The following is a 19409-nucleotide window of genomic DNA, read 5'->3' on the forward strand; positions in this document are numbered from 1 at the left end:
TGAATATAAAATAAAAATAAAATGTAAAAAAATTATTGTATTTTTTTATTATGTAACTAATAGTTAATAGTTAGAATAGTAAGGAGTAACATAGTTTAGTGGCATGGAGAGCAAGCAGGCATGAAGAAGACCAAAGTTTGAGGCTCATCTTTGTCGATATTTTCTATTTTCTCTTAAACGGTTTGGTTGAATCGGTTTTAGACAATTTTAATCGTCTTCGACTGAGTCTTAACGTTAAACAGTTCACAGCTTAGACCGTACCGGATGGAAGTCCGGTTCATCGATTTTACGGTCGAATCGGCCATTCCAGTTCAATTTCCACAACTGTGAAAAATACTAAATGGTTCGGTGGGCCTTTTGGGCCGGTATGATCCATGCTTTGGTTCATAAATAAAAAAAATATTATTATTATATAAGAGTATGCCACCAAAATAGAAAAAATAGGAGCTTAAACTAAAAAAAAAAAGAATATGCCATTAATAAAAAATAAGAAATATTTACAGAGTTGTTACTGTGGGTGAAGAGAAGACAGTTTGGCGACTGAATCACGTAGTAATATTCAGTGTCCACGTCCACACCGTGTCAGCATCCATCATAATCCTGCAATGTTGACTGTTTGTAGAGACTAGAAAGAGATGAGTGGAATGAAAATAGATTTCTGTGTGAATAAAATTCTAGTTGTATAATTTTTTTATTTTTTTGTTACAGTAGAATTAAATTTTTAACGTAGATCTTTTGTCTGGAGTGATGATTTTATTTCTATGTTTTATATTATTTAGTTGGTGTTAATACTTAATAATAAAGAAAAATACTTAATAATAGTTATCATGTCTAATTTTAAATATTATATTATTATGTTTGACGGTAACATATTTTATTTAAATTAAGGTATTCATGGTAGTAATGAATTAAATATTACTTATAGGGACTTAATTAATAAACAAAATATCATACTATTATTGAAGAGCTCATTTTTTACGTCAATAATAATAATAATAAATCATGTATTCAATTGTTAATCTCATGTCATTGTTATTGTTGATAGTATGGTTTAGTTGAGGTGGCTCTATATCGGGTGTTTGGCTTTCAGATAGAGAAAGAGAAGCCCTCTGAGACAGTGAGTTATCCCTACCAACTTTTGTGAAAAGCAGTAGGCATGGACATTGGAAAGTACCGGTTTTATGCTGTCCGGAGGAGACAAGTTCCTGGCATCTATACGTCATGGGAGTACTGTAAAAAACAAGTTCATGGGTTCAAAGATGCCAAGTTCAAGTGTTTTCGCATCATAAAACATGCCTAAAGCCTGGTTTGGAGTGATAGATCCAACATTGCTGCCGCCTCTACTTTCGAAGCTTTCGATTACAGTTAATCTTTAGACGGCACTATTGCAGCAACCATTCTCTCTATCCACACAGTTCAACGCCATGCAAGTAGGCCCAACAGTGGGAGAGTCATCACAGAAGACAACCGTTCGTTGTTTTTAAACACCACTAGGTAAATGGCAAGTGTTGGTATGGTTATGATTTGTGTGTTTTATATTTTATTGATTTCCATAGCTAATGATTATAAAAGATTTTGGGTATTTATCATGGTCATGGTGGTCTAGGTCTGGATCTTGCTCCAAAAACAATTCTGAATCAATGTGTTGGTTAAAGACATGGAGGTGTACCTAATCCGTGTGTGTTGTCAGCTGAAGATTGATTATCCTATCTTTAGCATGTGAGAGTTTTTTTTTTTCAGATAGTGGAGAGTTGCTTCATGGCTATTGGGTGACACTACAATGCCAACAACACGATATTAACTGGATCGTCGAGGGTGGGTTCTCATCGGACGAGGGGAACGCGAGGCAAGACGCCTCGTTCAAAATGTTGGGGAAGGTGTTAACGTTCATCGGAAAGGACATCCACGACTACAACTACAGGACCGTCGCAGGTTTGAGAGATCGGGTTGAAGAACTGGAACGACAATTGTCAACACCAGCTAACCAGCAAATTCAAAATCTTGAATAGGAGAATCAAAAGCTTAGATCCAATCTTGACATGTTTAACAAGTTATTTGAGACTTGAATTGTGGGATGACTTTAGTTTTCGGTTTCGCTGTTGACGGTTTAGGGTTAGTTTGGTGATTTACTATGGTCATATTTAGTAATTACTCTTGTTTATGTTAATGTTTTCCTGCTGTTAACATTGAAGCTGACTCATGTTACGTGGTCAAGGGTGATTTTGCTGTGGGGTTTACTTTGCTTTCGACTAACATGGAATGATACTTGATGAAGTGATTATGAATATGTTAATGTTAATGATTTATTTTAGGCATGTCGTGTGTTTAAATTAATTATATTCAAATTTAATTTATTTAAGTTGACTATTCATAGGGAAAGTAAAGTTAAGCATGTTGCTACAAACATTGTTGTCAAACTCTCGAGTTAACTCGTAAACTCGTACGAGTTTACAAGTTTAGATATGGAATCGAGTTGGCTCGGGCATAGACTCTATCCTGAGTAAACTCGGATAGACTCAGCTAGACTCGGTCAAACTCAGACAAACTCGTGAGTCTAGGACCGAGTTAGCGAGTTTGTGTTTTTCTTCATTTTTGCTCAAAAATGCATCATTTTGAAACCAAAAAAACACTTTTATTTTATTAGGGTTACGATAACACTCCCAAAGAATGAAAGAAAACTCACTCCCAACTCACTCATCTGCGTTGTTTCTCTCAAGTCTCACTTTCTCCATGTTCTTCCGCAGTCGCTGTTTCCCGTCGAGCTACTGTTGTTCGCTTGCGTGTGCTACCTCTGCTCTGATTTGCGCCATTATCTTTGTGAATTTTACCTATGTTGTCCTCTGCTTTGTATTCTTTACATCTTCACTATCCACAACTCCATCGTGCTATCACCGTTCACGAGTTCGACTACTTCTCCTACAATCCTATCTCTACTCTGGTTTGCACCGTCGTGAAATCCATGACTATTTGTCGCCGTCGTTTCGTGCTGTTGCTGCACCCTCACCACTGCTGCCTGCTGCACCCTTGTCTTCAATATGCTGTTGTTGGGACTTTGCCCCTTCTTTTCTTCTGTATCCTCTATTTTTTGTATGCCTTTTGCCCTTTCTTTCAGCCTTTGCTTCTTGATTTAGTTTTTTTTGTTTTATGCTTTTTAAATTTTATTGCTTCTAATTTTAGCCTATTGCTTATTGTTTATGTTAGATGGCGAGATGGTTCATCCAATCATATCTAATTAGTAATTAATTATTTTGATTAGAGTTAATTTGATTATTTGATATTGTTTAATGTTCAATTAAAGATTTAGTGTTACAGATTTAGAATTTTTAATTTTGTGTGTTCTATGTGTATTTGTATAAGAATAATTATAAAGGATTTGAATGTGTATTTTAAAGTATTTGTTATAATGTATGCTATTATTTTAATTTATTATGTGTTCTAAGATTGACATTATTAATTTTGAAGGGTTAGAATTGAGTAAATATACATTATGTGTATATATATAAATAACAGGTGAACTCGTACGAGTCTATGAGTTAACTCGCGAGTCGAGTCTAGGCAAGTTCCATGAGTTTACTTAGACTCGCGAGTTTGACAACCTTGGCTACAAACATAGAGACATAGGGTGTCAATGCTTATGTCTAATATATTTAAATTATTGATAAGGTAGACAGTCAAATCTAGCCTATAACTAGTACGATAGGGTGTAATTAGTTATAATTAAAATATTCAATAGAACTGATGATCTGAGAAGTAATAGCAACCAAACTCCTAGTCACATAGGGCGATTATTGTTGTGTTATTTATTTAAATTGATTTTCCAAGCATAAAGTAAGGTAAAGTCTGCTGCCAGTGCTATAGGGTTTCATTTACCTATTTGATAAGAAGGGAGGAGCTATGTGTCCTGTCTTGTCAATCGGATTTGAAGAAGTGTGAAGATATGATGGAAAAAATTTGATGTGTGGTTTAAAAATTACATAACAAACCCCTTGTTACATCTGACGTTAAACTCAGGAAAGATCTCATTTACCCTTGTTGTGTATTGGCCTACAAATTAAATTTGCCAAAAAATTTGACGGTTAAGAATTCTGTAATTGTTTCATGTATTTGCCATTGCAAATTAAATATCATGAATGTTGTTAAATTTGGATTTGGCCTTTTATAGTTTAGCAAATTTGGAAATGGAAACTGTATTTTGTTTATAATTTGTGGGTATCTTTTGTTACTATTCACTTTGGTCCATTAAGCTAGAACACAAAAAAAATCCTAACTCAATGAAACCAAATGAAGTGTGTATTACTATGTATTGTTAGATGCGACATAAGCCGAAGTCCAAAAAAAAATGAATACACTCATGTGAGACTCTACATGTGTGTGATATTTTGGCAATGCAATATAAAAGGGAGTCTTGTCAAGCACACTTGTTTCATCAACAATTGTATCCTCATCGTCTATTACGTTAATTGTACTGTACACCATGGAGTTACCGAAAGATGATAGCATGGACAGTACAATAAAGCGTCGTATGAGAGCAACAAAAGAGGAATCATTGGAGCGGGTGACCACAGTCGACGATGCAATCAACAGTATGGATGATCAAATAAAGGTATGGCTATGTTGTTGGATTTCAACAAAAGTTCATTTTTTTGTAGATCATCGATTTATTTCGTCACAGAGAGTTATTGTGACAAACTTTCCTACTGTCTTGTACAGCAACAGATAACTGGAGATGAAATGGTTATGGGCGTCCTCATGACACAAGAAAACCAAATATAGGCCCTAACGGCTATTGTGGCCCATCACGGTTGGGTGCTGGAACTTCTCACATCTTTGAATGTACTTATGGTTGGTGATAAGAAACTGACAATTGACCTGAAACTAAACTTGGATGCCGATGGAGGAATGGTGGCTTATCAACCCTCTGGTGCACAAGCAAGGCCAATGAAAGAGGTAGATAACACAGGAACGTTCCCAAGTGAAGCTCCGATGCAACAAGAGTGTCCTCCCCCAACCGCAAAGATGTTGTTTATTGTAGGTCGGAGCCACCGCCAACACAGATGGGCTGTCTAAATGAGGGAATAGTGGATACTCATCATCGAGCATCGTAAGTAACTTTAAAGGTGCGGAGTCATCCCACCTAAATGGTTTTCAAGCTATCCGTGTGTCATATTTTTGAATATTTTTTTCTATTTGATATCAGCGGAAGCTCTCTTTCAAGGATCAAAGGGAATTTTCGCACGACCACATTAGGAATATAAGGTCCACTAGTCCTGGCTCACCATGGACATTTTACACCCACAGGAGTGTCGAGATTAGGTTAGAGGAGACTCCAAAGGTACACAATGCACTACATGCGGGGTTCGACAGCCATTTTGTTATTTGTTTAGGGTTTGCTTTCTCACATTTCTTATGTTTTTGGAAAGAATGATTTGTTTTTGGCAAAAAAAAATTTTGGGGTCATCCCAACAAATGATGACTAAAGCTTTTTTGGGGCGGAATACGTTTATATTCGGACTGTAGTTGTTTTTCTTAACATATCAAGTCCAACAATTACATGCATTATTTTTTGGAACCTTTACATTTTCTACAATTTTTTTGAAGATATCTTTTCTGTGCCAAAATACCATTACAGTTGGATAATATGTGGGCCACATGTGGTTTTCTTTCAACCCAATTTATGTCACATAGGTGCATGGACTAGTTTTTGGAATTTTCACAATTGTTGGAATCTATTTAAGAGAGTTGTAGTTGGATCAATAACTGTTATACCTTGAACTAATTTTTTGTTCTAAAGAAAATAGTATTATCTTGGAGCCATTGGCTCCTCTCTTGAATTTTAAAACTTTTTGGTCTTTTATAATAACATTTTTATTTCCTACTATGTAAAAAATTTTATGAAGTTTCCAACATGTGTGAAACACTTCATAGATGTATTTTGTTTTTCTAAATTTTTGATAAGCAGTGTTTGGACATATCATTCTGGCCCCAGCAGGGATGCAATTTGTTAGTTACGAACTCGTTGTTAAGGCATACATTTTTGCTAACGACCTACAACCCAGGTGAGCAATTATGTCTTTGGTTCTCCTGTTCTATCCACTCAATGACGAGCACGTTGAAACTAGTTTCTCCAAGACGGTTCTTATATTCGAGGTATGTCATTTTCGCAGCAAAATCTTAGTGGAGAACGACCATTGCACCAGAAATCGGGAGGCCCTTTGGACATTGCGCCCAGGAGAAGAGGTTGTCGACGACATTAGTACCTTGATTGTGAATTTCATGCATTGGTTAAGTTTGTTTTTATTGTCATGCCTTAATTGTTTGTGGATAAGCTGCCAAACCAAGGTAATCAACCTGGTGGTGGCAATGGTATCATCAAATAAAGCTGAGAAACAAAGGTGGTGCCTGCCTACCATGTTTGCAGTGAGTATGTTCCGCGGTTCAATGGAATTAAGCGACATGTGTACTATTTTTGCATGCTCATTAGTATGCATCATAATCTCTTTACCACTCAATGAATTTTTTGTAACAAATAGCGTTGAGCCGAGGCTGTCATTGCAAGTCAACCCTGGACTACATCGTTGCTAAGTACATGGGTTTTGCTGACAATCTACTGAAGGTGCGCATTGACCATGTTAAAAACTTTATGAGTCGAATAAGATGTCATAACAAAATTTTATCTAAATGGGTTGTGTACGTGTTGGTGTAGATTTACGTTCCTCTCCACATGGGACGACACTAGTATATGATGATTGTTGACATGTGGGATCAAAATTTGATTTATCTGGATTCATTGAAGTTCAGTTGCGACAGACAAGCCTGAATAGACCAAATTTTGGAAGTTGTGAGTTCATCTCACCGCATTACTCATCCAACCCTTTAGTCTAACTTACTTTTAGCTATGGGATTCTTGAATGACCTTTTTTCTGATTATAAAATTCAAATTTTCAACAAGCAAGCATGATAATTTTTAAGCTTTATCAAATACATGATAATTATTTTGATGTGTTTAATATTTAATATACCCTTTTTTTATGTTCAACTATAATGATAAAAACTGAGCAAATAGAAGTATACTCTTTCTTTGATCTCATTTGTTTAGAGTATGACTATAGAAGTAGATACCTTTAATGTTGGTAACATCACCCTAAATCATGTAACATCAAGTTATGTCACTGTATCTGAGAACCTGTTTCTGAACATTATATCTCACTTAAAAATATAAGCTTGGTTACTTGACTTATTATTGTCTGACATGGCGGTGTATGAGTCTAAGACTAGTGTTTCGAAGTGTATTTCAAAATTCAGAACCCATGAGCCACACATTTCTCAACAGGCTGAGGACTCGTATGTTGTTACTTCGTTGACTTGTACCATATTACCATTCTTACTTTAATCATTATAATTGGTTCGTGTTTGCAGCATGGACTGCGGGGTTTGGGTTGCACAGTGGATGATCCAATATGATTTGTGGGCATTGTATAACCTACAGGTTAGCAACTCAAATGGTTCATGGTTAGATTGTGTCTTCTACTTGATTTAGGTTCAAGTTCATTTCATCACAAGGATGCTATAAGTGTTACCCTTGTGCGTTCCCATTTCAGGAGATCAATGATACCACTAGAATGACAATTGCTATTCATTTGGTTATGGGTGACCATAACCTAATTTCGAAAGAAGTTTAATAGAAGGCCGCCAAATTTTGGGATAGGAATATGATTTGTTCATACATGAAAGGAGTTAAACCAAGAAAGAGGAATTGTAGCCCTACAGGACCAGTTAGTCCCCAAACGTCATGTACAACGTATAACAACATTAAAGAGCAACCGTAGCCCTGTGGGACCACTTAGTCCTTAAACCTTGTGCACTAACAACATTTTTTTGGTGTTGGAACACTCTTCAAATGCATCAACTGAAGTATGGGATGCTGAAATTTCCTACGTTCATAGATTCGGTGTTCCATTTTTTGTACGAGATGCATGACGTGCAATCTAGGTTGAAGATATGTCTTGTGTCTATAGTTGTTGGTTTAACACTTTTCTTGCGTTAAACGCATCAATTGAATCCTGGGTTGCAGAAATTTTGTGTCCATAGTTGCCGGTGAAAAAGTTTTCGCTCTGTTGATAGTGGTTTCTGTTGTATGCACACAAGAATATTGTTGTATGACAGACTGTGAATGTTCCTCAATATGCTAATGTTCTAAATGAAATGTTACACTATCTTTTCTTCATTACACTTGGTCATGCCAAATACATGATTCACCATGGGACATCCTAGGTCCGAATGAATGAACAAGTTTAATATTAGATATAATACGCCGAGACAAGGAAAAAATGACCCATGATATTCCAGATTTTTTATTTGATCCAGTCATTTTTACCATTAATAAAATTTATTGCACAATTTTTGTTAACAACCTAAACACTATGTTTGCTTTGTGAAAATTAAACCACTTAAATTTAAGACTGCAAAAATAACAAGGCAAAGATAACAAGGCCAGTTAAAATATCACAGTGTTAATGATGATCGTGGTTACAAATCCAAATTCAAAGGACCACCAATTATGTTACATGAGTTGGATTCTACTACCTCAAACCAAATCGAGGTTGTCACGAGAGATGTTACAGCCGTTTGAAAACAAAAAAATAATGCAGAACGTGGTTCAGAGGTTACTTAGCCCAACACTATTATTATTATTGTTGTTGTTGTTGTTGTTGTTGTTGTTGTTGTTGTTTTCATTACAATTATTATTGTTCAATGTCTCCAAAGATGATAAGTATAGTTTCATCAAACACAAAATACATCAAGTTTAATAGGTATACTTCTTCATCAATTATATGTATTCCTATAGAAAATACCCGGACTCAATAATTTTTCATATAAATGAGTTAATTTGTTTTCTTTTTTTTCACGGATTCTGGAGAAAATAACGTTTCATTGACACTAAATTAGGTAGTAAACCACCCAACCAATCACATACTCAGTAGGGAGAGTCTTAAACTTCAGATAAGGCAATGTATAAAGTACAGTTATAATATTTGAAACTGAATTCTCTATTGAAATCCGTCTCAAGCTACTAGTTATGCTGAGAGCCTCGAACCTATTTGTGCATTAATATCAATTATCAGACTCATCAGCTGCACAAAGTAAAGTAAATTGTATCACCACATTTAGTTTAAGAATTTCTTATTCGGTGCCACTAGAACATGAGTGCCAAACTCATATTTTTTACCAGGACAAACTTAACAATCCATAGTAACTCATCCGTGTTACTTCTTATGTTCCTCTCGCATTCCAAAGTCTCACAACACCAGTTGTAGCATCTATTTTATCTTTTATTCTAATCTTGCAACTCGATTCCTCTAACTCTGCCTGTATAGCCAATTTATTAGCTTTAGGTTCACCCATGTTGCCCTTGTCGAATTAGACCTGCGCGGTAATCAGGGTGCTGCGATCATCATGAAGAATAACTTCTCACAATGTTTGAAACACATGAATGTATTTGCCACAATAAGAAATGAGAAGCGGCGTTTTCACCTTTTTCGTTGGCGATGACCCCTCTGACCCTAAATTTGTTGCTTCAAAAGCTTTGTTGTCTTCAACTTTTGAAATAACAGCACGATCCGCATTGTAGTGCCGTTTTGTGTGCCTTGTTTTCTTGCAATGGGTGCAGCGCCTCTTCTTTCTGACCTGCCTCAAAACATGAGGGGCACCCTTGGTCTTCACCACATCAGGGTCATATATCTCAACCGTATCTTTTTCTTTCTTCTGATGGACATGTTCATGGCCACTATCGAGTTCCGGTAAGAGTGTATGGATTCCGTTAAGCACATGTGAGAACAACGATGGGCTCCTAGCTCCCACATATAGCATCCACTGTGCGGCTGCATGAAGTTCTCCATGATGCAACAAGAAATCCCTCTCACTACCAACTTCTGTTATGTCGGCATATTTATCCAATGACTTTGCATTCTTGTGCCACCTTTTCAAAATGAACATCTCAGGAATCACAATCTAATGCTCATGCTTCATGACAAAAAATATGTGACGACAGGAATTCCCTTTTGGTTCCAAAAATGACATCGACACTCTAATTTCCTCGAAACTCTATTATACAACACAACAATCTCTCTACCCAGTTGGTCGTATTCCTCCAATGTGTACACCATTATTATTGAACATCTAATCTTGGCTAAAAAATTAACTGCACCGACACCCACTATTTCTTTCTTTGTATCGACAAAGGTCTCCCGTGTATATAGATCTACAGCATACTTTTCAAGAGGATCCAAACAAGTTGTCATAACTGGAGACCCATGAAGTGATCTAAATTGTGCAAGTAATTCGTTATTTTGGTAATCTCGCACGACCAACTCCAAATTTTGAACTATATCAAGAAGATTGTGCATTTACTTAAGAAAATTCTTTACGTATGCGTTATTACCTTCGCATTGGGATGTTGTCTGAAAACTGGCACAGAACTTGTCTTGAAGACCTACGCGTTAATACCTCCGATAAAATTCATATGCTGCTTCATCGCTTTGGAATGCCTTACTCATTATGTCTTCCTTACTCAACTGCAACACATCTCCATAGTCACCGGCTTGTTCATCCAACATTTCATCTCCAGTTTCAGCCATACAAATTTTCAATCAATTTATGAATTCAATAAATTCGACTAGGAGTACCCTGGAATGACAATTGCAGCAAAATAAATAATAAAATTTACTAATCACAAAGACAACAACAAAAATTCTCGTAACCAGTGTGATTGATTAATTCCGAATACAATACCTAAATCGTAAAACATAATATTTGATGAAAAACATCACACTATACTCACTTATCCACACTTTTGCAATACTTACCAAAACCAATACATGATATACTTGCATCTCTACGAATTGAGTGCAATTACCCTAAATATCACTTCATTTCAACATATGCATAAAGCACGCTACACTTGTACCCCTCATCAACTTAGGCTAAAAATTTTTACAATCAAACATGCAGCAGCAAGAAAAAGCTGTTTTTATTTCTAAAAAATTAATATCACTCGTCATTAAGTCAAGAAAATTTCTCACATGAAAAACTATATGCATTACCAACAAATCCCTAATAACACTTACAAATAAAGAAAATGTGGCATTAATTTAATTTTCTTATTTTTCATCGCATCGTCTTTTGTAAACAAAAACCCTCCGACTCTAATTTTAACCTTTCTTCAACCTCACAACTCAAACACACATTTGCATAAACATACAACCAAGCATAATCTTCAATGTACTAAATACATGTGATCTGTTGGAAAAGCTTACCTGGGGAAATGGTACTGACACTAATCAGCCCTGCTCCCGTTGCTTCCTCTTCGTACCCTTCGATTTCTCAAGCCTTTTAGTGTCTCCTGTCGTCAGCCTTCGCCCTCCTAACACTGACAGAGAGTCTGGGTTATCCTAACTCTTTCAACACTTTTTTTCACAGTTAAAACATCACAGTGTTAATGATGATCATGGTCACGAAGCCAAATTCAAAGGACCACCAAATATGTTACATGAGTTGGATTCTACTGCCTCAAACCAAATGGAGGTGGTCACGACTCATGAGAGATGTTGCAACCATTTGAAAACAAAAAAAATAATGCAAAACATGGTATGGAGGTTACTTAGCCCAACACTATTATTATTATTATTATTATTATTATTATTATTATTATTATTATTATTATTATTATTATTATTATTATTATTATTATTATTATTATTATTATTATTATTATTATTATTATTATTATTATTATTATTATTATTATTATTATATTGTTCAATGTCTCTAAAGATGACACAAATACACCAAGTCTATTAGATATACTTCTTCATCAATTATATGTATTCCAATAGAAAATATCCGGACTCAATACATGTGTTCTGTTGGAAAAGCTTACCTGGGTAAATGGTACCGACACTAATTAGCCCTGCTTCCGTTGCTTTCCCTTTGTACCCTTCAATTTCTTAGGTCTTTCAGCATCTCTTGCCGTCAGGCTTCGCCCTCCTAACACTGACAGAGAGTCTGGGTTATCCTAATTCTTTCAATACTTCTTTTCACGTAGTAGTAGTTGTTGTTATTGTTGTTGTTGTTGTTGTTAAACGGGGACTAAGCCCAGAGAGGGAGAAGAATTACAACACTAACCCAATCTATTTATTTTGCAAAAATAATCCAACTGCAAAAAATATTACTAGGCTCAAAATAGAAAACCCGAAATATTTAATCATAATAATTAAAACAAACTAATACTTATATTATAATTCTCTTTTCTCTGTCACACTCTGCAACTTCTGCTTCTAGTCAGGATTGCCATTCTTTTCGGAACCATTTAATACGTGTTCATCAGGCTGTTTCTCCATGTTTCTTCAGCAAATAAGAAAATTATTCCTTTCATCACCGTAGCATTGCCTTTTTAAAAATACAGTAACCAATTAGGCCATATGATAATTAAATATTACAGCTACATAATATCCAAACCTATAGATAGATATTTACATCTATTTATACTGTAGAATTTTTTTAAATAATTTGTGTATTTTTTTTCTTTTGTTTTTCTAAGTATTTATGTATGTATTTATATGTCTTAAAAATATTAATTAAAAAAATCTTAAAAATTAAAACTGTAAAAATTATAAATGGCAACCAATTTCGATAGCTACTTTGGTATTCAGTATTCACTGGATTTTTTATTTAAATAAATTAAATAAATATTTTATTTACTAAAATAAATGATTTTAAAAATTATTATGAAAATATGTAGGATTATTTATCTCATTTACAATGTAAATGTGATAAGTTTGTACGTATCTCATTTACAGAACGAGATAAGACAGTACGCACGCGTGACACATGTATATCTCATTTACAGTGTATCTGTAAACGAGATATGTGCAAGCTTATCTCGTTTATACTATAAACGAGATACGTGTTAAATTATAATGTTTATAGTGTAAACAAGATACAGTAAGACAAATTTCCAACAGCTATAAAAGGATGTGCAACTCTTGGCATTCTCCACAAATATTTTGATATGGCTGTTACAAACTCAAACGTTATAACTCGATCTCAGGCGTTATAGCTCGCCCAGAGCGTTATAACTCCGCCTCGCGCATTATGATTAGCTCCAACGATTATAATTCGGCTTCATACATAAAACAAATATCCTAACGTTCTGATATGATACCAATCTTCTTCAATGAAAATAAATTCTGAAAATGCAACTGTCAAAACTGGCCTCGCATATAAAGAAGGTAAGACGTTCTTATCAAGACATGATTTTCTGAATACATTGAACTGACTTAAGTATCGGAGTACCTTTTGCAGAATTGCAGGTACTCTTCCCCTTTGTTCTTTCTACATCAAGGCACAATCTCTGGACCAAAAGCTCAGACACTCAGACAACAAGCTCAAACTCAAGAGAGAAAGCTCGGAGTCGGCTATCAAAGTAGACGAGCCATACCTAGTCCAACCACGCAAGAACAATTGGCGTCCCTCGTGGGGCCCGAGAAATAAAATTCTACTACCCCTTTTCTTGACCTCAAAATTACCTTATCCATTCATAGCTGATTAACCTCCACCAACACTCTCCAAACTTCTTTGGATGGTGACCGAGCTGCAACAACCAAATTAGCGTATGGCGGAGGAAAATCAAAGAATGGCAAACAAAATAGCCGAGTTGACCAATGCTTGGATCGAAAATAATGATGATCGCAACGAACGCATTGAAGATGAGGAACATGATTCTGATCCAACGCATGTTTTCGAAACTCAGCAACACGAGGAAGCTCGGCACACTGACGAAGAGAACAAATCTGACAATGTTGTTGGGCCATTCACCGCTGATATCATGAACTTTCAAATGCCTAAAAGGTTCACTCTGTTGCCGACCTTAACCCCTTATGATGGGTTAGGCAACCTAAAGAAGCATGTCAAGAAGTTCCGATCTATAATGATAGTAAATGGTGCATCCGACCCTATTTTATGTCGTTGTTTTCCTACCTTTTTAGACGGTCCTGTACTTGATTGGTTTTGTTCTTTGCCTGTAGATTCTATTTCTCGTTTTTAGGAACTCGCAAAACTTTTTAAAGATCACTTTGCTGCTTCTTCAATCTACCTACATGATTCTAACTACCTGAATACAATCAAACAAGGTCAGAACGAAATCTTGAAGGACTATATCTCCCGTTTTACAAAGGTCGCCATCACAATACCAGATCTTCATTCCAAAGTGCATTTACATGCCATCAAGAGCAGACTTCGACCAGGAAAATTTCAAGAAGCAATCATGGTTGCTAAGTCGAAAACACTCGCTGAGTTCCGTGAGAAAGCCAAGGGCCAGATGGAGATTGAGAAGCTCCGCCAAGCTCGGAAATCAGAAAAACCTCACCTTAACAAAGACGACGTCAAAACTCGAGACAGCAAGAAGACTTTTAAGCTAACTCCTCGTTATGATTCATATACTCAGTTTAATACAAAAAAGGACGACATCATCAAAGAGATTTGATAAACCCATATTTTATGATGTATTTTATGCTCAATTTAAGTGATTTATTCAATCTTTTACCCACTTATTCATGTAAATTGCATGGTTTTACTTTTCCTTCCTTATTATGTGATATATGTGAAAAATATGTTTCCTATGCTTTAAAAATATTAATTTTAATTACCCTTTATTACCATTTGATGCTGTGATTTGTGTGTTAAGTATTTTCAGGTCTCATAAGGCAGGAATGGCTTAGAGGACAGAAAGGAAACATACAAAAATGGAAGGAAAGCACAAAAATGGAGTTTTGAAGAAAAGGCAGCGACGCGAACGCATGGACGATGCGAATGCGTGCCTAGCACAAAAAGCTATCGACGTGAACGCGTGGATGAGACGGACGCGCGCCTTGAGCAGAACGCAAATGACGCGTACGCGTGACCGACGCGTATGCGTGACAAGGAAAACTCCTAGATGACGCGAACGCGTGACAGACGCCACGTATAGGAATCTGCAGAAAATGCCCCAGCAATTTTTGGACCCTTTTTTTTTGCCCAAATCCAAGTCAGAAACACAGAATATAAACCAGAGAATAGAGGAATCAAATAACAACAAATGATAGATACAATATTCACAATTTTTAGGTTGAGATGTAGTTTTTAGAGAGAGAGGTTCTCTCCTCTCTCTTAGGTTTTAGGATTAGGATTCCTTTTATTTTTATTACTCCAATACCAGGTTCAATATTTTCCTTTAATTAATATTTCTCTTCTATTTTTATTTATTACAATGCTTTTACTTGTTAATATTCCAATTTAGCTTACGAACCTTTTTATGTCAAGATTTGAATATTCTATTTAATGTTATTTGAGGTATTTCAGATTTGATTTTGCTTTATTTTATTTATGAATGCTTTTAATTTAATTTAAGATATTTTCCCCTTTTGGCTTTGGTTAAGTGATTAATAACACTTGAGTTATCAAACTCAGCTGTCGATCGAAATTGGAATTCTCTGCTGGTTAATTTGTACTCCAATAACTCTAGTCTTTGCATAGGAGTTGACTAGGACTTGAGGATCAAATTAATTAGTTCACTTAACTTTCCTTTTACACTTACTTTATCAATAAACTGCAATCCTTGCTTGAATATGAGTTGATTGTTCTTTAAGTTTGTGAATTTCTTGGTAACTAGGAAACCATTCTCATGCCACTCACTCTAACTTCCTTTTTAACTCCTAACCAGTTTAACTTTCTAACTTCTCTTTTTGGCTTTTACCTAACTACTTTAACTTTCTAACTCAAGGCATGATTACTGTTTTTCCTAATTAACTTGAATTCCACTTCTATTATATTTTAGATTGTGATTTTTCCTCTCAGACTTTTAACTCGAATACAATCCAAAATGTACATATATTTAACTCATTTCCTGCTTCTATTGCTCTTTTGCCTTTATGCTTACATTGACAAAAACCTACTTGCTTACTTATTTTCCTGCTTTAGTTCTTCAATTATATCCTGCTACTTCTACTTTTCAGGATGTCTGATCCCAAAAGTAAGGGAAAAGGCAAGGCAACTACAGGCAAACGGAAAAGAGGAGAATCTTCTACCTCTATCCTGGATATCCTTCACGACGATTCCTAGCGGGAAAAGAACTTTACCCCGCAGGAAAAGGCCGACCAGCTCCTCACTGCCACAGATCAAGTCAAATTTGCAAACAGATGCTGTGAGCTAAAGTATCCAGTTTTTGCCACTTCCAGGAACCTATACCTGGAAAGAACACTCAAACTTCCAGAAGAACTACAACAATACACCTCAGATCAGATAAAACAGAGAGGCTGGTTCTTCTTGGAAAGGAACTTGACTGAAGTTAACTCATCCTGGGTCCGAGAATTCTACTATAACTATTTCAAAACGACCCTGGATGCAGTCCAACTCAGAGGGAAGCAAATTCTAGTTACTGAGGAAGCCATTGAGGATATCCTCCAGCTTCAGCCTAAGTCAGATCAGCCGGATGGGTACCAAAAGGCTGAAGAGGATATGAGATTCATGAGATTTGACTAGGATGCAGTCAAGCAGAGAATAGCCCTTGATCCTACTATCCCATGGGTCATGGAAAAGAATACAGTGATGCCTAAGGGAATCAAGCTTATCTATCTGAATGATGAGGCTCGGCTTTGGCATCAAATTCTGAGTAACTACGTGATGCCAAGCACTCATGAGACAGAGCTCCCAGCTGCTATGATTACCCTCATCTGGTGTGTGATGGAGGGAAAGGACTTATATCTGTCCCGCTTTATCCGGTATTACATGGCCAGAGTCCATAGCAGAGGCACCCTTCCTTTTCCATACTTGATCACTCAGCTCGGCCGCCGAGCTGAGGTGCCCTGGGAGCTGGCAAATGAAAAGCAAACCGCCGCGGACTGCAAGAAGATCATCCCTCACAGCAGGAAGTTTCAGGCTTTGGGCTACAGACCTCCATTCTTTACTGCCTTCGGTGAGGCAGCCACATCCTCTGCTGCCCTTCAGCATCGACTGCCCCAGCTACCACCACAGCACCTCCAGCTGCTCCCGAGCCCATTTATCATCTCGTGCACCGACTCTTCGCACGCCTGGATTGTATGGAGCGTCGCAGCAAGTGACGCTATGAGCACTTAAAGTTCATGATCCGATCCGGCGGCGACATTCCCTCCGAGCCTGACACCTCTTCTGAGACATCTGATGCAGAGGCAGACGATCACGAGGAGACTGCACAGAGAGAGGCTGAGCAGGCAGGACCGGAGCAGGCTACGCCACAGCATGAGGAGCCACAGCAGATACAGCCCACAGACCCAGAGATTTCTCTACAGTCAGAGCCTCCACTTCAGCAGGCAGATCCTCAGCCACTACCTTAGACTACAGAGCCTCAGACCACCATAGAGACACCCACTGCCCATCCTTCCGGAGATGACACTTCTCACACCCAGCTTGAGTGAGCATCGAGGACGATGCTATTATTTAAGTGTGGGGAGGTCGCCATCTCTGGCGTACTTTATTTTGGTGAACCACTTTTCAGACTCTTTTTATCCTATTTTGCTTATTTTTCTATATTTTTGGATTTATTTTTATCTTTCAGTACTTGCACACTTTTCTTTTGCTGTATTTTTACTGTATTTCCGCATTTTGCACTTTAGTCTATATATTAGATATTTAGTTTAGTCTAGTTGCAATTTTAGTTATTAAGTTGTGATATAGAACATATAGATTAATTAGTTTAGTTTACCCTTTTAATATATGATAATTTGGATTAATCGAAAATAAAAAAAAGTAAACTAGAAACTTTAGTATAACAGAATCACAACAATCCACACACTGTATATATATAGCAATAAATGTTGGTTAATTTACACAACATTTTTCAAGGAAGAACACTAAGATTTTAAGAGCCACCCTCAGATTCACATTGAGAATAATGAGAACTCTTGATTTCTACTTGCATGACATACATAACTGATATATGGTTTTTGAGCCAAAAAATACACAACCTGTGAGTTTTTGAGCTTAATTGTATGGTTATATTATTTAACCATAATTATTTCATTCTTGTGTGTTCGCCCTTCTTTTTTATTCTGGTGATCTTTACTTTGTTTCAATCTATTTATCCAATATAGAATATAGATACATACCAAGAGATGATTGAGGCCATCATTTGAATTTTTCCTCACTTATCCCAAATAAGCTTACCTTTTACATCACCCTTGTTAGCCCCCTTGAGCCTTTTAAATCCCCTCTTATTCTATGACCACATTACTAGCCTTAAGCAGAAAAACAAATTAAAAATTCCAAGTTGAATCCTTGGTTAGCTTAAGATAGAAATTGTGATACACACTAAGTGTGGGAAAACATGGAAACATGGGTTGATAGGAAAGGATTAATTCAATAAAGTAATAAGAATTTTGGGAGCATGCTCATATGAAACAAATTTAAATTAAAAACACCATGTGCATTGATATATGTTCTGTTTATGTATCAAAAAAATCCTTTTAGTTAAATAAATAAGGGGACAAAATTACCCCAATAATAAGCTTATTGAAGAAATCAATGCACATAAGGTGAAAATCAAGGTAAAGTTAGTACATGAGTATGTAATAAAATGGAAAAATTTGGGTAGCTAGGTAAAGCATCTTAATTTATATGTTAGGTGAGATTTTAGACTAATCAAGGATTCACTTTGTTAGCTCACTTAGCCTTATATATACCCTTACCCTTACCTTACTCCATTACAACCTTGAGAAAGATCTCATGATTTTTGTATGTCTGTATTCAATATTTGTTGATTGGTTAGATGAAGAACAAAGCTTTAGAAAGCAAGGATAGAAAAAGAATAGAGTGATTAACCTAATAAACACTGAGTGACTAGAGAGTAAACACAAAATCCAGTGAGGGTTCAATAGCGCATCTCCATATATTCAGATTTAATTGTTAATTGTCTTGCAAGTTTGTGAAATATTTTTACCCAACTCAATTGTGAAAGTGCTTTAACATGATCTAGGTTTGGCTATGCATATATGATTCCTTGAAAATATGAAACAAATTAACCACATGTAAGCTTTATATATATAGGTGGATATCAATTAAAATTGCATGATTCATGTAGGTAGCTTGCATTTAGAATAGATTGCATTGCATAAGATTCCACCATTCTAACTTTACCCTTTCTCTTGGATTTAGCATGAGGACATGCTATTGTTTAAGTGTGGAGAGGTTGATAAACCCATATTTTATGATGTATTTTGTGCTCAATTTAAGTGATTTATTCAATCCTTCACCCACTTATTCATGTAAATTGCATGGTTTTACTTTTCCTTCCTTATTATGTGATATATGTGAAAAACATGTTTCCTATGCTTTAAAAATATTAA

The 19409-nt window shown here is 36.1% G+C and overlaps 1 protein-coding gene across 4 annotated transcripts; it reads right to left on the bottom strand.

Annotated features, from left to right (window-relative positions):
* Window positions 8918-11468, bottom strand: LOC107612296. 4 transcript variants are annotated; one of them, XM_021109278.1, is made up of 3 exons: window positions 11313-11468; window positions 9532-10683; window positions 8918-9423 (listed from the first exon to the last, which is right to left on the bottom strand). In XM_021109278.1, the coding sequence occupies exons 2-3, from the start codon at window positions 9991-9993 to the stop codon at window positions 9418-9420; spliced, it is 468 nt and encodes a 155-aa protein (XP_020964937.1). In that variant the 5' UTR covers window positions 9994-10683; window positions 11313-11468; the 3' UTR covers window positions 8918-9417. The 4 variants fall into 4 exon arrangements, with proteins under 4 accessions (XP_020964937.1, XP_020964936.1, XP_016169559.1 ...); XM_021109277.1 differs by having other exon boundaries at window positions 8918-9442; XM_016314073.2 differs by having other exon boundaries at window positions 8918-9976; window positions 10439-10683; window positions 11313-11467.

Source organism: Arachis ipaensis, chromosome B08 (genome assembly GCF_000816755.2).
Source record: "Arachis ipaensis cultivar K30076 chromosome B08, Araip1.1, whole genome shotgun sequence".
In the NCBI taxonomy this organism is placed as follows: Eukaryota; Viridiplantae; Streptophyta; class Magnoliopsida; order Fabales; family Fabaceae; genus Arachis; species Arachis ipaensis.

Bases quoted from the DNA above. Each gene is read 5' to 3' on its own strand.
- LOC107612296 (XM_021109276.1), bottom strand. From the start codon at position 9,993: ATGTTCATTTTGAAAAGGTGGCACAAGAATGCAAAGTCATTGGATAAA.